The sequence below is a fragment of the Nymphaea colorata genome, chromosome 3 (assembly GCF_008831285.2).
Source record: "Nymphaea colorata isolate Beijing-Zhang1983 chromosome 3, ASM883128v2, whole genome shotgun sequence".
In the NCBI taxonomy this organism is placed as follows: domain Eukaryota; kingdom Viridiplantae; phylum Streptophyta; class Magnoliopsida; order Nymphaeales; family Nymphaeaceae; genus Nymphaea; species Nymphaea colorata.
The window spans coordinates 27,964,700-27,987,278 of NC_045140.1; the positions used below are offsets into that span (position 1 = coordinate 27,964,700).

Below are 22,579 nucleotides of genomic sequence, written 5' to 3' on the forward strand. Positions count from 1 at the left end.
CTCGACTATGTATAGTCGAGTCGAGCTCGAGCTCGTGTAAGGGAACTCGACTTGAGTTCGAGTTCGAGTTCGAGCTCGAGCTCTTTGAGCCGAGTCGAGTTCGAGCTGGCCAAGCTCGGGCTCGACTCGGCTCGTGTGCAGCCCTACTCCTACCTTCCCCTCTCTCTTTTTTCTTCATCCCCTGGTTGTAGTCGGACTGAGACATCAAAACTGCTGATTCTTTTTAAGGAATGTATTCTTAAGTAACTTACCCATGATTGAAAGACACAAAAAAGAAAAAGTAATAAAAAAACAAATAATTTATTTCATGTTTTTTCAAAAAATTTGTCTTTATTGCATTTTTTCGTTTTGATCATTTCTTTGTTACTATCATGACGTTTTCAAAAGTATCACAACATTAGAGGCTAATGAATGGAGTTGTTTTCCCAAAATGATCTTTCCTAAACTAATATCACATCCATGGGTTGTGCAGTGTGCACTCACGTATTCAGCAAGTATTTAAATGTACATAAGGGGACATGATATGGGAATCAGAACAGATAATGTGTATTGTGTCACGTAGGCCCAAGATCATGGCTTAAGTTATCACAAAGTCACCATCAATTAGCCATGGAAAAGCTTTGGTGAGACAAGAAATGGATAATAAATAAGCAAGCACCTGTGGTAACACCAATTCTCCATGAACTGAGAAGGCAACTCCACAGCATCCCATTCTATTCCCCGGATGCCAGAAACCAAACCTTCGTCTTGCCTTGTGAGCATATGTTGAAGTGCATGACCAAATTCATGAAAGACAGTCTCAACCTGTATACTCAAAAGAATTCAAAATGGGATCTCATTATATTATTATCTATCCGGTCACACCACAAAATCCATTGTCTACAATAAACATATCTCACATTAAAGTAAAACTAAAGCCGGCCATGTAATTTTAGGATCAGCAAAAACCTCTGCATCCTAAAATTATAGACACAAACCAAAAATGTTATTTGGTTCTAAAAAGGAAAAATGCTTAATGACTAGCACATAAATAAGCAATGATAGACACTGAGACTAACTAAAGTTTCATATGCACTTGCCTCACGGAAAGTCATAAGGCTGGGTTTACTCCCCACTGGAGGTGTTTGATTGCAAACCATGTGTGCCACAGGAAGCCTGGGAGAGGTACCATCATGTGAGAGTGCAAAACTTCGACCAACAACCTCGTCCATCCATGCACCACCTCGTTTTTCTGAAGGCCTAGAGTAAGGATCAAAATAGAAGTATGCAATGGGATTGCCAGCTGAATCTTTCACACGATAAAATTTAACATCATCATTCCACACCTGAACAATGGGCACACAACTGACTGCCAGTCCATTGAAAACCAGTATGCAATAGCACAGAGAAAAAGGTAATAACAAGATAATCTTACTGGAGCAGCTCCATCAGCAGGTTCAATGTCAATCTCAAATAATGTCTTTGCAAGTCCAAAAAGTCCGTCCATAACTTTTGGTAATGAAAAAAATGGGCGCAACTCCTCCTGCATGTTATGAATTTAGGAAATTATAAAGAAAAAATTTAGCATAATCCCCTTCCTGGCCAAATACTATCAATGAAGAAGCCAGTAATAGTGTATAATTGCTCCAACATGCACACACACATATAGGGAAACTAGATCCTGATGGAGAGATAGAAAGAGATGTTTGAGTTGTTCCAACAGTTAGTTGTTAGAATGTAGGTCCCATCTAGCTGATCCCCTTTCATCATGCTATCCAGTCTGCTTCCCTATGGGTGGCTTGGATAAGTTCGTTCAAGCTCATTTGTCAAAATCCCAACTAATTAGCGGACTAGTCCAACTACTTGGTTGAGACGGCTAACAACCAACCTGTGTTTCAGACCAGCAACTAGTTTCCCTATATATATATATATATATATATATATATATATATAGGGACTAGTGACCTTTTCTGTTCCTATTTTCATAAACATATAGTAATGTACATCTAGCCAAATAGACATGATCTCCATGTCCGAAAACCTACAAATCAACATGAAATTCTTATTTTTCTGATGCATAGATAGAAATTTTATTAGCCAAAAGAGCTTAGACTGTTTATCTTGAAACCCAGACAACATATATTTATGCACCTAAATAACATGAGTTTACATTGGTTTCAAAGGGAAACACATAGTTTTTACATTGCTTTCTAGGGTGTCGGACATGAAGATCACGCCTATGTGGTTCTTTTCACAAGAAAACAGATCTGAAGGTGAAAGGTTTGGCAATACATTCACTTGAGAGCACATGATAATTCGTTTATTTATTTAGGTTTATATCTAAAGGACAATTTTAAAATTTAAGCTAATCAAGAAAAATTAACACCTGCCAGTGCAGCAACAGACACACAGAGAAAGAGAGAGAGAAAGAGAGAGAGAAGGAGAGAGAGAGAGAGAGAGAGTATTGTACAGTTTATGGTTCAAACCAAGTCACAGAAAACGTGTATTAATCGAAAAAACGCATATAATACGCGAAAGATATGTCAGCCATATAAAACGGCAATTAGACACTTTTTTTTTAAAAATGCCAGAAAATAAAAACGTGAAAAAACATGTATTATACGCATTTTTTCACGTTTTTTGTATTTTTTATTAATTTTTATTTTTTATAACTTTCAGGATTTATTAAATGTTTTAAATTTTTAAAAAATTTGCCAAGATTTTCCCGAAATATACAACTTTTCCATATTATACCCAAGAAATTCCCGAAATATACAACTTTTCCATATTATACCCGAGAATTTCCTCGCAGTATAATACCCATACACAATATATGTGACAATGGTTCAAATAAATTCCATATTAGAAATTCTTTTTCAAAACTTCAAGCTACTAAAAGGTTAAAAAATGTTAGAATTCCACACACATGACACCACTATGAACCAATACAACAATGTCAGAGCTCTAGTATGTATGCTTATTTGGGTGTATGTATGGAACCAAAATTGAGCACCTAGAATTGAAGTTCCAGTGCAGAAATCTTCATCTCATCAAGTTATCTGGTGCTGAGACTAGCACCAGTTGAGGACATTCTGTGAATGTCTATAACAAGCCTTACCTTGAATTAACACTAAGGATAAGATACATTTAGGTAGCGTTTCATAAGCCGGAATTTTACTGTAGCACAGGAAATTTAATTCAAATTTTCAAAATTTTTCCAGTTTCATCAAACATGGAATTTTTTTTTTACCGTTGGGGCTCAAAACGGAATAATATTTCCGGAAATATTATTCCAGCTGAGAGACGGAATAATATTTCCGGTTTTTTTTTTTTTTTAACCGTTGGGGAGGAAGAAGGGACGGGGAGGAAGGAGGGAGGAGGAAGAAGGAGGAAAAGGGAAGGAGGGAGGAGGAAGAAGGGAGGAAGAAGGGAAGGAGGGAGGAGGAGGGAGGAAAGAAGAAGGGAAGGAGGGAGGAGGAAGAAGAAGGGAAGAAGGGAGGAGGAGGGAGGAAAGAAGAAGGGAGGAGGAGGGAGGAAAGAAGAAGGGAAGAAGGAAAGAAAGGAAGGAGGGAGGAGGAAGGAAGGAGGGAGGAGGAAGAAGGTAAGGAGGGAGGAGGAAGCAACAGAGGGTTTACCCTCTGCTGGCGACGTCCGCTGCTCACAATCGGAGAAAGAGAGGGGCGGAAGCCCCTCTAATCGTGGCTGATGGGAAAGGAAGGAGAAAGGGCAGGCCTGCCGCCCACCCTTTTTTCCCTCTCCGTCTACACCCTCGTCGCCATCATCGGTGATGGCCCTCTTCCTCCTTCTTCCTCCCTTCCCTTCCCTCACCCTTTTCCTCCTCCTCCTCCCTTCCCTTCCCTTCCCTTCTTCCTCCTCCTCCCTTCCCTTCCCTTCCCTTCTTCCTCCTCCTTCTTCCCTCGCTCCCTTCTTCTTCTTCCCTCCTTCCCTTCCTCCTCCTCCTCCCTCCCTTCCCTTCCCTTCTTCCTCCTCCTCCCTTCTTCCTCCTTCCGCCCTGGCTCCCTTCTGCCTCCTCCCTCCTTCCGCCCTGGCTCCCTTCTTCCTCCACCCTCCTTCCCTTCTTCCTCGTTCTTCCTCACCATTTCCACCAAATGAAGAATTTTTTTTCTAGAAAAATATTTCCTCTATAACAAACAGAAGCTGGTTTTGGAAAAACAGAAAAATATTTCCCATTCTTCAATTCCAGAAATTTATTTCTAGAAATTTTTTTCCAGAAATATATTTTTGGCCATCAAACACTACCTTAGTGAAACAACTCTTCCCAAGTTCCCACTGTTCCTGACTCTCCATGGCACCATTGGGGTTCAATTTCATATACTTGAGCATTTAAATTTTGTAACCCTCCCCCCAAATTTATTTATGAAACATAGGGATGTCATAATTCGCTGGTACCAACATAAAGCATATGACCACCCGAACCTAATTTCAGCACGTCTTATCTACTATTTCTCATTTAATGTAAGGAAACATGAACAAAAGGAGACAAGCTAAAAAAACCACAGCATTTTAGCCATATGTTTCACATGGATATTCAGAATATCAAATGGTTTCTTAGCATTAGCTATAGTTTTTGTCTCCAACAAATAAATCGACTAAGAACAATAGCATTTAATACAAAATCTAAAAACAGTTCCCGATGCACAAAACACATCAATTCAAGTACTATGAAGTAGAGATGACAGTATATGTGTGTGTGTGTGCATGCACTTCAACCTATAGAATTAACAATAACAATACCATTACCAGGTCAATGAAAGGCCTTATACTGTATTTTGCTGCGACAAATTCATAAACAGTAAAAAACAAACAACACATACCTCCTTTATATCATACTTTGATTCACGAAGTCTTTCACTCCAAAAGGTAATGTCCCAATGTTTCAAATCATCTGCTTCAACTGCACCCTGCTCTCTTGAGAAAATCTTAAGGTCCTCCATGTCTGCATAACATTTTAAACCTTCTAATTTCCAATTCATTAATCAATAGAAAAAAAAAACAAATTTCAGCTCTGAATCCAAAAACACATATAGACGTGCATATATAAGAGGAATCTCTTAACTCATATCCGAGATGCCTTCAAGATGGGCGGGCAGTGTTCATTTGCAGGCTCTGACGAGTGATGACATACATACGTACATACATATAATATACGGGAAAACCTATTGAACCATCCATTGACATAGATGGACAGGTTTTTCTTCTTTTCCCCTCAAATCCTATTTTAATTCTAGGATTACATCTTGGGTGAAGGTCTGGATACCCTGGACATGGTCAACCTCGTGTCAAGTGTGGCCCACAAAGAGAGGTCCTTATCTGTCCAAATAGATTTGAACAAAGTTGACCGAACCCATTTTTGACTTTTTTAAGGTAAAATAATTAATATATTTTAAATAAATAAAAGGAAGAGATCAACTTTGATTGTCCTCCTATGGATCTCCCTCCCTGCAGCCGTTCAGTTCATCTGCTCAGCAGTGACCAGCAGCAACTCACCAGCAAGAAGACCCACAAGTGCTGTGCTCTCCTTCCTCTCTCTTTCCCTTTCTAAATTTAGGAATTCTAAAAACCTGAAAATTATGTTGAACTGAAAAAGATTTCATTTATACTTCTTTGAAACATAAATTAAATTCATGAACTGAAATCCATTTTTATTTATGTTCCTTTGAGATCAACTTTTTTATTGGTGGATATTTTACTTTATTTTATTTTCTTTAAATTTTCAATTCCAATACGTAAATGAAATCAATTTTTATTGTGCATTTTTTTGCTATATTAGTCATTTTATTTGCTATGTTGTTAAGGCCTCGCCTAGGCATCAGCGACACCTAGGGATGGACTAAGCATTGTCACCTATGTCCACTACTTAGGCGACGGGATATGTGCTGGTGCCTAGGCTGGCTTAGGCACCAGCACGCCTAGTCCATGGGAAAGTGAAAAGTCATCTTCTCTTTCAATTAAAGTTTCTTAATTGAGTATATATTGTTATGTACTTTATTTTGTATTGATTACGTATTTTTATGTATTGTTAAGTTGATTACATTGTTATATGTATATACTGTTAGTCACTTGTTCTGTTAATATAGTACTGTGATACCTCATACCTATTATATATATGTATACCCTAGTATGGTTATGTAACGGACTTATATCATATAGTCATATGTATTATTAATTAGTTATACCTGTTATGAACTTATATGTATAAACTTATCTGTATATACTATTATGTACCAATGTTATCACTGGCGTAGCGTATCGTGTATCGGTCGGGCCGACCTATACGCCGTATCGTAACGTATCGTAAACGTATCGTAACGTATCGTAAAATTAATTTTTTAATTTTTAAAAAATATTTAAAAATTATAAAAATTTCCAAAAAATCATAAAAACTTCTAAAAATTCCGAAAAAACAAGTAAAAATCAGAAAAAATCAAGAAAATTGTATTTAAAGGAACATTCATCACTCATGTATATGATTATGAAGTGTGAACTATGAAGTATGAACAACACATTCCAAAATAAGAAATCAGACATTCAAAATAACATAATAGGCAGCTGAAGAGAATTCAATTACATCACAATTCATAAGTTCAAAAGTGAAAACATATAGTTATCAATCATGATTCATTCAAGTTTCAACAACAATCCTCGTCAATCGCCATTTCCATCATCATCTTCATGATCATCTTCATTTTCTTCATTAAGTGCTTCTATCCCCTTTGTTGGAAATGGAATGTCACCAACATTCCATTGCTCTCCAGCCTCTCATTCTTCAATAATCTCTGCTACTCCTTCAAGGTTCAAAAAATCAAGATCGTCCTCAAGGTCATCAAGTATTACATATTGGTGTTAGAAATCAAAAAACCCTCTTTCTCCAAGCTTCCCACCGTCCCGAGACTACCCACAACAAGAAATAAAGCTTCTTCACCGGCAAATCTTGATGCAAATGGAGAAAATCTCTCCATCCCACGTCTCTTGCAGTGTTTAGAAACAATAGAGGAGAGAGAGAGGAGCGTAGGTTTTAAAAAAAGATGCAAAAAAGGGGCCGTCGGGCCCCATTTTCATTTTAACCCCGTATCGTACGATACGGGGGTGTATCGCCCGTATCGTACGATACGGGCGATACGCGTGCGATACGCACGCGTATCGTGCGTAATACCTGTATCGTACCGCTTTTGTTGATACGGACGATACGTATCGTACGATACGCGTCCGTATCGTACGATACGGATAACATTGTTATGTACTATTAGTCTGTATTGTTATTTTACCTGCTGTTATACCTATTACATGTATTGTAATACCTGTTATATGTATTCTTAATTTGTTTTAAAACCTGCTGTTATACCTGTTATATGTACTTTAATACAATTTGTTATTCCTGTAACCCTGTTATATGTATTGTAATACCTGCTATATGCATATACTGTATGTATAGTATTGCATTGCATCAATCTGTTATATGTATATACTGTGTAGTATTGTGATACCTGCTATATGTATACGTTAGTATGGCAGTACTTATATGTATTGTTACTGCTATGTACTTATATGTATGGTATTATGTACGGTTAGTCTTTTTTATTATATTATACCTTCTTTAAGTACAGATGGATAAAAGTCTTCTTGTGGATTTACATTCATTCTTATAGAGATTAGATTTAGTTTGTTTTGTTGTTTCTTGTATTAGATTACATTTAATGAGTAACATTACACTTCTGCTATGATTTTGCATATTCAATGAAGTCAACAATTATTTTTTGATTGTTTAAGTTGATTATGCTTGTTATATTACTACTCTCCACATTTCAAATATTAATAATAGTTAATCAAAATAACCTGACATATTAACATAACTAAAAAAATTTTTTAAAAATTTGGTCACCTTTTTTGCCTAGGCCCATCTAGGCATGGCGCCCAGGTAGCGCCTTGACAACATAGCTTATTTGTTTGTTTAGAATTTATACATACACACACATATAATACATACATATATATATATATATATATATATATATATATGTCACATCCATATCCCTACACCAAAAGCTTTTGAAAATGCTTCACCTGTAACTGTACTGGTTCCCACACTCGTGCGGCAATAGTTCATAACTTGATAACAAAGTGAGACAAAAGTAGATATGTGGAAAATGAAAGCAAAGACAAAAACATGAAAATCTCTACATTAACCTATTCAAAAGGCCTATACCACATTCCCAGCGCATGATGTACTTTTTTCTTTCTTGCTAGGTTGAGGGATCCTTTTTCCACCGCCTTCAAGAGAGGACATTGTGCCTCTCGTCCTCGGGGTCACAGAGCATGTTTCAAGACTTTTTATGGTACAGGGGAAAAGCGCATTGGGACGTGACAACGACCACAAGTATTGTAACCTAAAACCCTTGTAAGTGGACCGCCTTGCCGCCCATATCACCCCCCTTGAGGCCCAGTGCATTGATGTCTATTGCACTTGAAATATGAGGGAAAAAAAATATTCTACAAGAAATAAAAAAAGAATGTGTGCATAGAAAAACTTAATGCTATTAGTATTGAGAGAAAACAAAATGAGGAAGAAGCTGAAATGCTCCCCTAGATCTCAGCCAATACAAGGCTTGTGACGCCAAATCTGCCTACATTAGCCGATATGGCCCCATATCGAACAAAATGGTTTTTATTTTTTTACTTAATTTACTGTAGCATATACAGCCTGATACAGCCATTCAGGCTGATGCACATCAGCCAATGTAGTATACTGTTCAGGTTTCTGATACCAGAAGAAAACCAATGTGAACAACACTGGAGAAGATAAAACAACAGCAAGCAAACTTGGAAACTAATTTCCACCTTTAACCGCAGCATCCCAAGAAGCACTCCGGAGCTTTTCCAATAGTTCTCCAGCCTTTTCAACTGTTGCCATTTTCATTGCCATGCTTACCTAGAAAAACCAAATTTGTATAGTTCTGTAAATACACATGTCCAATATGATGACACAAACAAGTTAAGTGCTAAATCTGTCATACCTCTGCATGATTCTTGTACCCAAGCAATCTTGCCTTCTCCTGTCGTAGCTTCAGAATTTGGTCAATAAGAGACGTATTGTCAAGATCCCCATCAGAGGCACGACTTATGTATGCACGATAAACTTCCTCGCGTAAAGACCGATTCCGTGCATGCTGCAAAATTGGAAGATAGCTAGGAGCATCTAGTGTAATCATCCAGGGACCATTTTCAGCAGTGGCACCTTCATGTCCCTGATCATGTAACACAACAATGAAAATTGAGACAAAAGGAAGACTATACAAACAGAAGATTTTTCAGAATCAGCAACATGATTTAATAGATACACAAAACAGTAACAATTTCAATTATTAGTCTAATCTGCATATCAAAGAACAACACCTTGGATGCTGCCATTTGGGCAAACAGAGCAAGTGCAGTCGCAGGCAACCCATCAAGTTCATTCTTGTCTGTGATCAATTTCTCAAACTTCTTAGTAGCATCTAGAACATTTTCACCAAACTTTTGTGATAGTTTTTCCAGTTCCTGCAACATAAATCTCACTGTGAAAATGTGGAGCAGAATTATGATGAATCAATTATCTGGAGCATATTGTTGAACTAGCCAAGAGCTTACTTCTACACTAGAGTCCTAGAGAGTGCATGGTGGACAACTAGCATTCCCTTGTCCTCCTCTATATGAAGAACAGTAAAGTAGGCAATCAAGGGGGAAATTCTAGCGTTAAGAATGACGTGAGTCATGCAAGCTAGTGCAATATCTAACAAAACAATCACATCAAAGAGAAGAAACTGATGAAAACTAACAAGCCAGCACCTAGTTTGGAAAAAACCATTCAAGTCAAGCACCCATTTTTAGTTAACAACGTGACACTCTTTTTTAGTGAACAATATGGTAACCTCCACCTCTGCAGAGATACTCAGGTAAAGCTGTTAACTCACACACACTTCGATAACTAAGGCAATTAGGGCAAATCCCCTCTGCAGCGGGTTAACATCTCATCAAAGACTCGGGTCAACTCCCGACTACATATAAGGGTGATCACATTTGGGTAATTAAAAGAGATCTGACCCAATACATGGAACAGAACCGACTCGTGTATTGTCTATATTCTGCCCTTTTATTACGAGACCTATACTTTTACTGGGTTGCTATCAATTGCCTCCCTCTCAGGACCAGCAGCTTGTCCTCAAGGTGTGAAGTTGGGAAAGCATTGCTGTAATGTTTTTGATTCTTCCCAAGTAGGCTCAAGAGCATTGTCTCTGTGCCATTCGATCAACCACTGAGTAAGAATGGCCAGACCCTTGAACAGAACGCTGCTGGAGTACCCTGAATGGCTGGGGCTTGGGGGGTGTCATGGCTGGTCATTGGAAGTGGAAACAGTTCTAGCAGTAGTTCCTTTCATTGGTAGCATGGCTTGAGTCTTGAGACATGGAACACAGGGTGAATAGCTGAGTCAGCTAGTAAGATTAGACTTTAAGCCACTCTGCCTACCTTGCCTTGAATCTGAAAGGGCCCAGCATACCGAGCCATCAATTTGTGCACACCAGCAGATTTGCGTGCTACTTTGCCTGCAGGAAAAAATTTCAAATACACTGAATCCCTTGTCTTAAACTCCTTGTCCCTGCAGTATTGATTATGTTGCTGTACCATCGGTTCTCGACAGCAGCTAATCGAGCCTTGATTACATCTAAGGCTTTATCACAGCAAAGTAGCTGAGCATCTACTTCAGTTATCTGATCTCCTTGCGGCTAGTACCTGTTAAGGTCAGGGGTGATCTCCCATACACTACCTCAAACAGGGATACACATTGTTTAGCTGTATGATATGCATACTCAGCCCATGACAAATATTCAGTCCAGTTGTGAGGTTACTGTTCCGCATAACATCTCAAGTAAGTTTCCAGAATCATATTCACAACCTCCATTGGCCCATCTGTCTGAGGATTGTATCCAGTACTCATGCATAGTTTCGTTCCCTCCAGGGCAAAGTATTGCTACCAAAAGTTACTGCGAAACAAGGAATCCCTATCACTTACAATCGACCTATGCATGCCATGGAGCTTCCCAACTTGTTCCTGAAAGGTATCCGTACACCCTTGGTTGTCAAGGGATGTGACAAGGATATAAAGTGAGTGTACTTCGACAGCCTGTCCACTACCACCCGCACCACAGATTTTCCCTTTGATCTCGGTAATCCTTCGAAGAAATCCACCGAAATGTTCCCCAAATGCGCATCAGAATTAGTAAAGGTTACAAAAGTCCAGCAGACTTCAATGACTCATATTTGTGCCTTTGACAAACGTCACATTGCTGCACATATTCTCGTATTTCTTCTTCTTTCCTGGCCAGTAGAATATGCGGCGAATACATTTATATATGCCTTTTGCTCCTTGGTGCCTGGCTTTCGGGGAATCATGGTATATGGCCATTAATGCCCTGGTCAACCCAGACTCTGGTGGTAAATAAATTCTATTCTGAAATAGAGGTATGGTTTCCACCAGGTATACCCGTAAGTCTTCACTGGTTCTCCTTCCAGCCTCTTCTTAAGGTTATTCACTGACACAACAGTCTGATAATCTGAGTCAATTGGCCGAATAAGGGAACAGAATTGGTGAGCAGTAACCACCTTCTGGTTTTCCACTTCATATTGTCTTGAAAGTCCTTCTACTGCACTGTCTTGAGATCATTTCTTATATCTAACTTCAAAGTCATAACCAGTTACTTTGAGTATCCATTTCTGCTGGGCAAGGGAATGGATCTTCTTTTGCATGCAATATCTTAAACCGTGATGATCCGTTTGCACAAAAAATCTCCTTCCGAGTAGGTAGTGATGCCACTTTTGGATGGCAGCGACCATGGCTATTAATTTGCACCCATACGCAGATTTCCCTTTAAATTTTTCTCTCATAGCTCTACTGAAGTAGGTGACATGATGCTGATTCTGATTGTGAACAGGGCCTATGCTGACTTCTGAGGCATCAGTCTCTACAATAAAGGGCTGCAAATAGTCAGGCAGCCTTAAAATAGGGGCACTGCTGATGGCTTCCTTCAATTTGTTGAACGCCTCTATTTTGTTCTCCCTCCATTCAAACTGGCTATTCCTTAACGCGGCTGTGAGAGTGGCAATGATAGTCCCAAAATTGTTGACAAATTTTCGGTAATATCCTGCCAATCCAAAAAAAAACATGCAGTCCTTTAACTCCCTTAAGCACTTCCCAACCTTTTATCGCAGATACCTTCTCTTCTTCCATGTTTACTCCTCCCTTCAAAATGGTATGCCGCAAATATGTCAGACGACTGCTCCCGAAGAAGCACTTGGAGGCTTTGGCATGCAGTTGGCGATGAAGCAGCAACAGTGTTATCCATATCGTACGATACAACTCGTCTAGGTGAAGAAAACCCAGACGATACGGCTCGATACGCTTGCGTATCGTGCCCGTATAGAGTGTATCGTACGATACATGTAGTGTATCATATGATATACCCTGTATCTTACGATACAGAGTTAAAATTTGAAAAACGATCCCAGGGCCCCTTTTTGAGTTATTCTTTTAAATTGAGACCCTCTCTAAACTTACCTAAAGGCTGTGAGAGGGAGAGATTTTGCTGGTTTCTCCAACAAATCACTGTTTTGAGGAAGAAAGTAGAAACCATCAATTTGATGAACTCGTGATGTAGTTTACTAGACTTTGTAGCACTCTAAAGTCTAAAGTCAAAACTCGTATGTGATAGATGCTCTTTAAACTTGTGATGGATCATGGATGCTTTAATATGCTATTTTCAATCTCTTAGCCTTACTATTCATTTTTCTGAATTTGTTGCTGATATATATGCCTATGGTTTATGAATGATGAATCATTAATGTTCCTTATGTGTGATGAGCTTTTTTTTATATGAAATACATTGTTCTTGACTTTTCTGTTTTTTTAGATATTTTTTCTTATTTTTTACTATTTTTAGTGTTTTTTAATTAAAAAATCAATTTTACAATGTGTTACGGTACATTTACGATACGTTATGATACACTGTATAGGTTGGCCCGACTGGTACGCGATATGATATGCCAATGACAACATTGAGCAGCAGACTTAGGACCTATCAAAGAGGACTGAGATGCAAGCTTTCGTCTGAGCTAAAGACCAATATATCATTAAAAAAAACAGTACAAACTTTCTTAAGTAGGGAGGAAATATCTCATTCATGAGGGCTTGGAATGCGGGCGGGGGCATTTGTAAAACCGAAGAGCATTACCCTGAATTCGTAGTGCCCTTCGTGTGTTTGGAAGGCCGTATGTATGTCATCCTTGTCCATATGGATTTGGTGGTCCCCTACCCTCAAATCCAGCTTTGAGAAGACTCTTGCCCTTGCAAGTTCATCCAACAATTCTTCAATAACGGGAAAGGGATATCTATCATTGATCATGAGGGTATTGAAGGCCCTGTAATCTACACAGAAACGCCACGATCCATCTTTCTTTTTTACTAACAGGGCAGGTGATGAATAGGGGCTGCGATTGGGCTGTATGACCCCTTCTTGCAGCATTTCCTTTATAAGTCTTTCAATCTCTTCAGTCTGGCCATAATCGTACCGACAGGGTCTGATATTTACTGGTTTAGCACTGGGCTCTATGGATTTGGTGGTCCCCTACCCTCAAAACCAGCTTTGAGAAGACTCTTGCCCTTGCAAGTTCATCCAACAATTCTTCAATAACGGGAAAGGGATATCTATCATTGATCATGAGGGTATTGAAGGCCCTGTAATCTACACAGAAACGCCACGATCCATCTTTCTTTTTTACTAACAGGGCAGGTGATGAATAGGGGCTGCGATTGGGCTGTATGACCCCTTCTTGCAGCATTTCCTTTATAAGTCTTTCAATCTCTTCATTCTGGCCATAATCATACCGACAGGGTCTGATATTTACTGGTTTAGCACTGGGCTCTAGCTCGATTCTATGGTTCAGTACCTTGGCTGGTGGCAGACCTTTGTGTTTTTCAAACACCCTTACAAATTCGGCCAGCAGAGGCTGCACAAACCCAAGTGGAGTGCTGCTCCCTTCTGCATGTGACTGAGATCCTACAGCACAAGTCATTAGAACCAGATGTAGGCATTCATTTTTTTGGCTTACTTTGCTGATCTATACATTCTCTTCGCTGGATCTTGCTGCCGGTACATTATTTTCACCCCCTTTTCCTCTAAAATTCATCTTCATTTCGATGAAATCCCACTCCACACCCCTAACTGCCTTAGCCATTGTATTCCTAGAACCACGTCTGCTCCACCCATGGCTAAGGGGTACAACTCGATTTCAAAGTGTTGTCCCTATATTTCCACTACCTACTGTGGGCATTTGCCTTTGCATACTAATGTTACTGTCGTTGCCCGCCATTACTCTAAATTCAGACTGTTCTTCCACTAGGCATCCACAAACCTTCGCTGTCCCTTCACTAAGGGGGTGTTTGAATTGCGCGGACGGCACTGCAGCCCGCAGTCTTCAGTCTATGCTGTACAGTTTTTGGCTTCGTGCAATCACCTACGAAAGTTTTGTCCGCAAACAAGGAAGCCTTATTGTGGACATGGGTCCATGAAATTTTCTCCAGCCTGAATAGGTTTAGTGTGCCACCTATCTCTTCTACTAGGTACATATGCAACCGTTTGCATACATGCACTAGGTTTCAACGCTCATCGGCCATCGCACTGGAAGCATAGTCCCTTCCTTCTCCTTTCCTTAATCTGTTCAACAGTTCAGGGTTAAGTCACTTGATTAGGATATATTTCCCTTCAGGCAACTGTTTCGTGAACCCTCTTCCGATGCACTCCTCTTTCACAATTGTACCCCCTTAGCCGCAAGTCCCTTATTGACTTTGAGGTCCTTCAGCCCGCCTCCCAACCTATTGTATTTTTCTTCTGCAATTCAAGTCATCACGAAGCTATCTAGTAGAGTTTGCAGTCACACTGCCTGCTCTTCCACTTTGATCTTATCCTTTAATCCTCCCACAAACACTTCTGTAAGCACCTCTATAGGCCTCCCACGGACCATGTTGTTCAATCCTGACATTCTAGGACAGACCTTCTCTGTCTTATCTTCGATAACTCGACATTGTACTCGAAATACGCTGATGGCCCAAACCTCACTGTTAGGTCTTCAACAAATTTCTCCGAAGGAGGTTTTCCTTGCTAGGACACCAGCCAACGGTACCACCTGATCATTGGTCCTTCCATATGCACAGCAACATGCACAACTCTCTGTTCTGATTGGATTCCTTGGCATTCGAAAAACTGTTCTACTCTGAATATCCAACTTAAGGAGTCTTCGCCAAAAAACCTAGGAAATTCCATCTTGGGAGTCTTGAGATTTCATGTCGTATCCCCTGTTCGATAGGAAGGCCCAACTGACCCATTCACGTTGGGATTAGGCATACCTGATATGTCGTTGGGTGGAGAGCGCAGCAAGCTGTTGCGCATCTCTGGTTCTGTTCAGCGTGGATTTTCTCCATTCGGATGCAGCCGACTGGACGATGGGTTGTCCGGTGCTAAGTGTTCTTCCATGCAATAGAGCATCTTTCTCATCAAGTCAGCTAGGTTTTGTTGCTCCGCCATGACTGTCGCCACCATCGACTGTACCTTTGGTCGACTTCCATCAACTCTACTCGAGCTCCCCAAAGTTCTTCTCCACCTTCTCCCTTCTTCCCGCCATTACATGGCAAGCCTCCTCTGACTGCATTCGGAAGTTTTCCAAGATGGACACGGTTTGCCTCGTTGTCATCATTCCTCGCTCTGATACTAGTTGGCAGCCTCCACCTCCGCAGAGACACTCAGGCAAAGTTGTTAACTCACACGCACCTCGATAACTAAGGAAATTAAGGCAAATCCCCTCTCCAGAAGGTTAACATTTCATTACTCAAAAGACTAACTACTTCGGGTCACCTCCCGACTACATATAAGGGTGATTACATTTGGGTAATTAAAAGAGAGCTGATCCAATATATGGAACAAACCCGATTCATGTATTGTTTATATTTTTCCCTTTTATTACGAGATCTATACTTTACTGGGTTGCTATCACAATGTGACGCTAACTTTTAGTTAACATTATGACATTGTGTATACCAATAAGAAGCAATGAGAATAAACTGGGGAAGCCGGTTTAATTTCCCAAACCAGTTCAAATAGAAATGTGTGAAACATATGTTCCTGATCTAGAACCATAACACTTACATTTTTATTTTTCCATTACAGAGAATAGTAAGATATGCATGTTAAATAGGTACCATTACTATGTGTCAGTTGATGTATCAATCGACCATGGACCAGTGCAAAACCTAACCATGGCTACAAGCCTCATGGAAATGGATTGCAGACCTATGAAGAACCTTGAATTAAGAATAACCAGAAGTTTCTAGATGGAAGTACAAGCCACATGAATAAAACGGACGGTACCACCAGCTAAGAGGCAAGCTTGACAAAGAAAATTTTGATCAAGAAAAAGCAAAATGGAGAACTACATGAAAGAAAAACCTGCTGAATTTCATTAAACTGCTGTCTTTTCTCATCTTCCAGGGCCACGCCATTGAGAACAGCTTCTTTTATCTGAGCTGAGAATGACACAAGCAAATTATCAGCAAATCAATGATTGCTTACACTCAGAAAGTGTGAAATGATGGTTTCCTTTTGCAGACAAACAAAAGTTAGACACCAAAGGAAAAATATACTAGCATGGAAGTTTAATGCTGCACCAGTTCTGCAGTCATAATATATTTCATCGGCAGACTAACAGAACGGCCTACAAGATGAAAAAATCATCTAAACAAGCATCTATATAGCATGAGTTTTAGATCAAAGAGCTAATAAACATCAAATAATGTGAAAATGCAAGAGTCCAAGCAAGGAGAGTTGTTCTGACTGCATCTTGGGACACGGAAAAGTTGTTCATGATGTGCAAGGTATGGTTTCTAAATCAATGCAGAGACAGTACACTTTTGAATCTAGGATGATGGTTATAATTTACTAATCATATGGTTGGAATGCATGCACCACAAGTAATTTCAAAATTTCATTTGCCAGTCTTCAATTTTGACCACTTCTGGCTGGAGTTATTTCTTTATAGGGATCGTATTAATCCTGCTAAATAACCCAAAGGTTCTTTCATATCAGCATACCGCATTGATTAGATTCTTATATTTCCTAAATGAATTTATTTTGTGAATGATCTATCATAATCATAAGAACATCGATTGCAAATTGTAACTCCAAATTGTTCCGATTTTCCGTCGTCTATTTAGGAAACTGTAACAAGCAACCATCAAATGAAGAACGTCTATGTGATCTTTTTATCAATTATCTAATTCCATGCCTCAAAAAATTCTACTTTTTCATGCTTCTTTTTTATTGTATACAACTAGGTATTTTCTATTTTAGATTCTCGGTTGCTAGATTAACTTAACTGTATGAGTATTTATCTTATGTCATATTTATCTTATGGCATATTAATCCCAAGTATCTCTTTCAGCTTTTAGTTTGCATTCTCCATCTCAGTCCTTGATATGCAGAGGTAGACAGATAACACAATGTCACAATAAAGTATAAACTATACAACACAGTAACACTTACAAACTCGGGAAGCTAAATTTTCAGCTTTCTACAATGAAAAAATAAGTACTGCAAAGAAATAGCCAAGAGGGCCAAGAGAATATATGCTAGACTGCTAAAGACCAACCCAACATATTAGGTGCTAAACCCCTAAGAAGCCTGATTGGTGCATGCATCAGAACATTAAATTGAAAGATCCAAAGCAACAGAGGACATGCAATAAAGATTACTGACAAAGCCCAACACAAACACTCAGATAGGAACTCCTATGCACTAAGTAATGGTAATTTGTTTCTAGTTCCACTAAAAAATTTGTTTATCACATGCTCACATTATAAAGATGATGAGACAGATTGGCTGTCAAGTTGTTTATACCTTTTCTTTAATGTTTACTTAGGGGAAACCGCCTTCGGCGTAAAACCCCCCAAAGCCATACCCTTATGCCTCCAAGGTTCTGGCTTGCTTTGGGGTCAAGTTGTTTACATTTGTATATAATCTATTTCAAAATAATATTCTGATAAGGATCAACCTCACCTTAACTACATTTCCCACCAAAAAAGAGAAAAGAGTGGCCTGGTAGCAAACTTTCATCTACATAACATGAAAGTGACAATAAGTGTACACTGTACACCATACAGGGGGACCATAAAGCCTCTGCAAAGATTGCATAAGTTCACTGTTGAAGCAGAAGCATATATTTCCAATACTGTATACGTGCTTCCTTTCATTGATTACAAAATTTGGTCTCCTTGGGTTATTTTTGCAATAAAAGGAAAGCAGAAGACCCAAGAAACAGGGTTGCCTCTCCTTCCTTCATAGTCCTCTTAAAGCTTACACTGTTACACATTTATACCTTCAAGCATATTGCAACTCCAACTTGAGCAAGATATCTTTCTATGTTAAAAGATTCTAGGAGAAAAGTTTGAGCTCATCTTTAATGGAAATAAAGTTGATTTCTATCTAAAACTCATGTCTACTCATGCTTGTCTCTTGCATGAGTAGTACAGAGTCACTAGATATGTATACATGCATTCATATGGTTAACGTTCGTCACTAGTCACTACATACTCTGCGAGCATCAGTCAACCACCAATGCAAGAACTCATATGTGAGTGTTATATGTAACGGCATGTACATGATGTGTGCGTGCTGCGTCACAAAGTCAATTGATGAACTCTAGTACTAGGAGGAGAATTGTTACCTTCAACTAGACGTTTACGAGCATCACTCAGAAATTGCCAATCTGAAGACTCTTGCATAGCTTTAAATGCATTATATAAGGGCTTGCTTTGGCCCAATCTTAATTGAAATTGCACTTTCTCTGGCTAAAAGTGACAGAATAACAACATCAATGACAAGCAGCAAATAATTACTTACAGATAAAGTTCAAATAAACTGACAACTGATGTCATAAAACAAAATCTCATACTAGTCAGAAAAAAAAAAAAGGAGAATGTTGCTGTAACCACAATATAAAAGACATGCCGGAAAAGCATGCACAACATGCAACCAATTTGGCACTAGAATCAACCAGTATGGTTAGATTAAGCCTGTCCCTCTGCCGATTCAGTGAATTAAGTCATTAACTGATTCAACAGTTCAGCTGAATCATTTATGACAAAATAGTATTTACATAATACACGCTATGTTATAAAGGACCAATTCAAATTGCTTTTGGAAACATTCGCATTTTCACAAACAAGAAATTGAGTCACCAAAGTAGCATCCAGGTACAAATTTTGACCGGCCAACAAGCATATGTTGCCAGTGGTGGGACCAAAATTCTACAATATTCTGCCGTTAACAAGACTAATCTACAGATAACTAAAGAAAAAGCAATCAGCTTCCACATGCATTGGACAATACGTTCAAGGAAGTCCTTGTTTCAGAAACCGAACTGACCATGAGCTTGCGAATAGACTTGAATAACTCATGGTCGAGCATGGCTCGCTCAATAACTGCCCAATTCTAGGTGTGACACTGGCTAATAGAACTGAACACGTCGACTTCCAAATGAGAATGGCATGGTTCTCGGACGTGATTCTCATTCAGCCATTGGGTTTATTGTTTTTACCCCGATCATCAATGATCAATTTACAGTTCCAACCCGATTCCAAAAATAAAGAGACCAGTAACTGATTTTACATGCACCGAGAAGCATATAAGTCAACGAGGAAAGAGTACCAACGTACCTGAACTTCCTCGATCGCCGTGCGCATCTCAGACGAATCTTTCACGGATTTGAGATGGTTCACTATTCCCCAAGCAACGGTGATACGATCGATTATCTTCTCCAAAGGAACAACCAATTTTTCCCAACTCGGTTCAACGTTTTTCTCCAATGCCGCCAATTCGTTCTCCTGTTTCCAATAACAAAAGCAACGAAAACGACAACCAAGTAAGACAATCGTCAACTTAACGCAGAGTAGAGCGTTACCCTAACCGATCATCGATAGCACGAAGAAAACACCGCCCTTTGTCGGGAAAGAAAAATCTAATGACCGATCTTCCTGTAACATAAATACATGGACCGCCGACTTGAAAATCGAAAGAGTTAAAGAAAGAGAGAGCGAGAGAGACCCTGGCAAATATCCATAACGATCCTGCAGTTCCACTAGACAACAGATCTACCACAGCGTAGACATCCCGATCGAACCATGCGGAATCTGGACGGACGTTATCGGAACAACACGATTCGGGATGGAACACTAACTCACCAGCTCCTTCAGTATTGCGCGAATCCCCGGCCGAACGTGCTTCGCTTCCACGACATCGAAAGGAGGGAAGACGCAGGCCTGCAGTAGGGGATTGTCGGCGAGCGAAGGATCCATTACCTCCGACGAAGCCAAGGACGCCATTGGCCGGAAGCGCGCCGGAGACGGTGACGGGAGAGGAGCGAGGCAGAGTGGAGAGCGAAGAGGGGTGGTTCGTGGGAGCGAGTGGAGGCAGAAGAGGAAGGAAGAAGACCAGAGAGGGCAAGGACGTGATTTGCGGAGTAGCCTGGGAGAGAGGCGGCGAGAAGCGCGATGTAGGGAGCGTGAGAAGGAGGCGGCCCTGAGCGTGGAGGAGACGCACGCTGTTGCCATGAGGATGTTAACCATGAGAAGCCATCCCAAGCATTGTGGTCGCCTCATATTCGAGGCCGCTGATGGAAACGTCAGAGGCGGGAGGGCCTTTATCCCTTTAAATGGGCTTGCTGGGATTCCTTGCCGTAAGAAAGACACTCACAGGAGCTGTAGTAAGAAGCTCTCGGTAGCGTCTCACGTTTTCCACTTTTCCAAAGCGGTCTCCTCTTTATGCCTTATATTACAAATGCTCCTTACGTTACTGTATTTTGCAAACCGTTGCTTCTTCTTTGTTATTTTATCTTTTCTCGTCATATTTATATAAAATACTCAAAATCATATCCTTAAAGTTTTAATTTTAAACTTTACACTCTTAAACTCGAGTCTAGCAAAGATTTATAGCCTAGAAAACTAATGCACCGAAATGGAATTCAAACCGCAAACCTCTTATATGTAAAGAGCCTTGCTGCCCTTTTCAATATTTTATCCTGGAAAAACAAAAAACAACCCAAAAGTTTATAGCTATCTAAAGACTCCTATGATATCTTTTGATTATAACAAAGTGGTCTTCTATAGGCAACCAACAAAAGCAAATTGACTCGCAAACCAATCCCCTTCGTATATTGATGAGAAACATAGTGGCTCCCTTCAAATTAACCATCGACAAAATAAACAAAAATGACCAGCTTTAAAACAAAAACAAAAGTCTGATACATATATATATATATATATAACTAAAGTCTAATGCAAAATTATATTTGTTTACATGATGATCTAGTGTTGTGGGCCTTTCTCCTCTTCCTACGTAAAAGGGTTGGTATGATATTCAATAAAGCACAAAATCATTTGATCATCTCATCAACCTTAATAATGCTTCCTATACCTTAGGATATTGACCGAGAAGCGCGCAAAAAAATTGTTATAACATTATTCACCGTCTGAGGGTTGGTGGGGTAGCTTTTCTTCACTTGGCCTCAAATTTGAAGTGGAGTTTGAAAAGATTGAGTGCCGGTAACCAAATTTGAATTTTAAATTATCTTCATTTTATCTGATCAAATGAAAAGGGCCGAATAAAGTATTAGATGTAACTAAAATTTAAAGGTGGCAACGAAGATATTATTTGCATATAGTGTCTAAACTAGTATGCAGGTTGAAGCACAGTCATGTCATCTTGATGCAATAAGGGAAAGGATGAGCACTTTGGCTCGAAGTTATATGGTGGTAAGATGAAATACTCAATCTACTTATCTAAAATACCAAAATTGAATTTCTAGAAAGATTTGAATTTCACCTAAATCCAAAGGCCTTGTACCCTAGGAGGGTAAGGAGAAGGGTGGACACTTATGCTCTCAACTAGGCAGGTATGATGAAATACTCAGCTGAAAAGTCTAAACTATATATGCTTTCAAGTTTCAAGAAAGATATGAATTTTATCTGAACTATGAAGCAACTTCACAAAGCCAAGTGAAGTGGCTCTTGTTTTTTATTTTTCTTTTTTTCCAATACAAAGAAGCCCTACAGCTTTTATGAGTAGAAGACATGGGAAAAGGAATCACACTATAATCAGCTCTTTTTATAAAAGCAATTTTTACCAAATTTTGCCGTTGTAAGTTATTTATTATGACATTCTACATGCGATGATGGTAAAATGTCATAATTAACTCAACTGATACTTTGTCATGTAATCTTCAACTGAAGTTCAATTTTTGATGTGTTCTATCCAAATCAAATCCATATCCAGTGAGCTTTTTGTGTTTGGTGCAACTCAGTTCCATACCTTGTGAGATTGTCCTAATCTTGTGAATGTATAATAAAAATTGCAGGATTGGTGATTTTCAGTTTAAATAAAGCGGGGCTTTTCTAAAGAGATGCAAATAATGCGATATTGCAAAGCCAAGCAAACAACATGTTTGGTTA

General features: G+C 39.3%; 1 protein-coding gene across 1 annotated transcript in view; it reads right to left on the reverse strand.

Moving 5' to 3' along the window:
* The window catches only part of LOC116250215 (probable cytosolic oligopeptidase A), a 28,722-nt gene extending 7,972 nt beyond the window's left edge, over window positions 1–20,750 (reverse strand). The window contains exons 1-11 of the mRNA XM_031623728.2: window positions 20,315–20,750; window positions 19,790–19,957; window positions 18,799–18,922; window positions 16,527–16,603; window positions 9,391–9,534; window positions 9,012–9,242; window positions 8,836–8,926; window positions 4,815–4,936; window positions 1,415–1,522; window positions 1,080–1,325; window positions 659–804 (exon numbers count right to left, since the gene is read on the reverse strand). Of these exons, the coding sequence (XP_031479588.1) occupies window positions 659–804; window positions 1,080–1,325; window positions 1,415–1,522; window positions 4,815–4,936; window positions 8,836–8,926; window positions 9,012–9,242; window positions 9,391–9,534; window positions 16,527–16,603; window positions 18,799–18,922; window positions 19,790–19,957; window positions 20,315–20,731 (1,874 nt within the window). The 5' untranslated portion in view covers window positions 20,732–20,750. The remainder of the gene's footprint in view (window positions 1–658; window positions 805–1,079; window positions 1,326–1,414; window positions 1,523–4,814; window positions 4,937–8,835; window positions 8,927–9,011; window positions 9,243–9,390; window positions 9,535–16,526; window positions 16,604–18,798; window positions 18,923–19,789; window positions 19,958–20,314) is intronic.
* Between the last annotated feature and the right edge of the window lie 1,829 nt (window positions 20,751–22,579).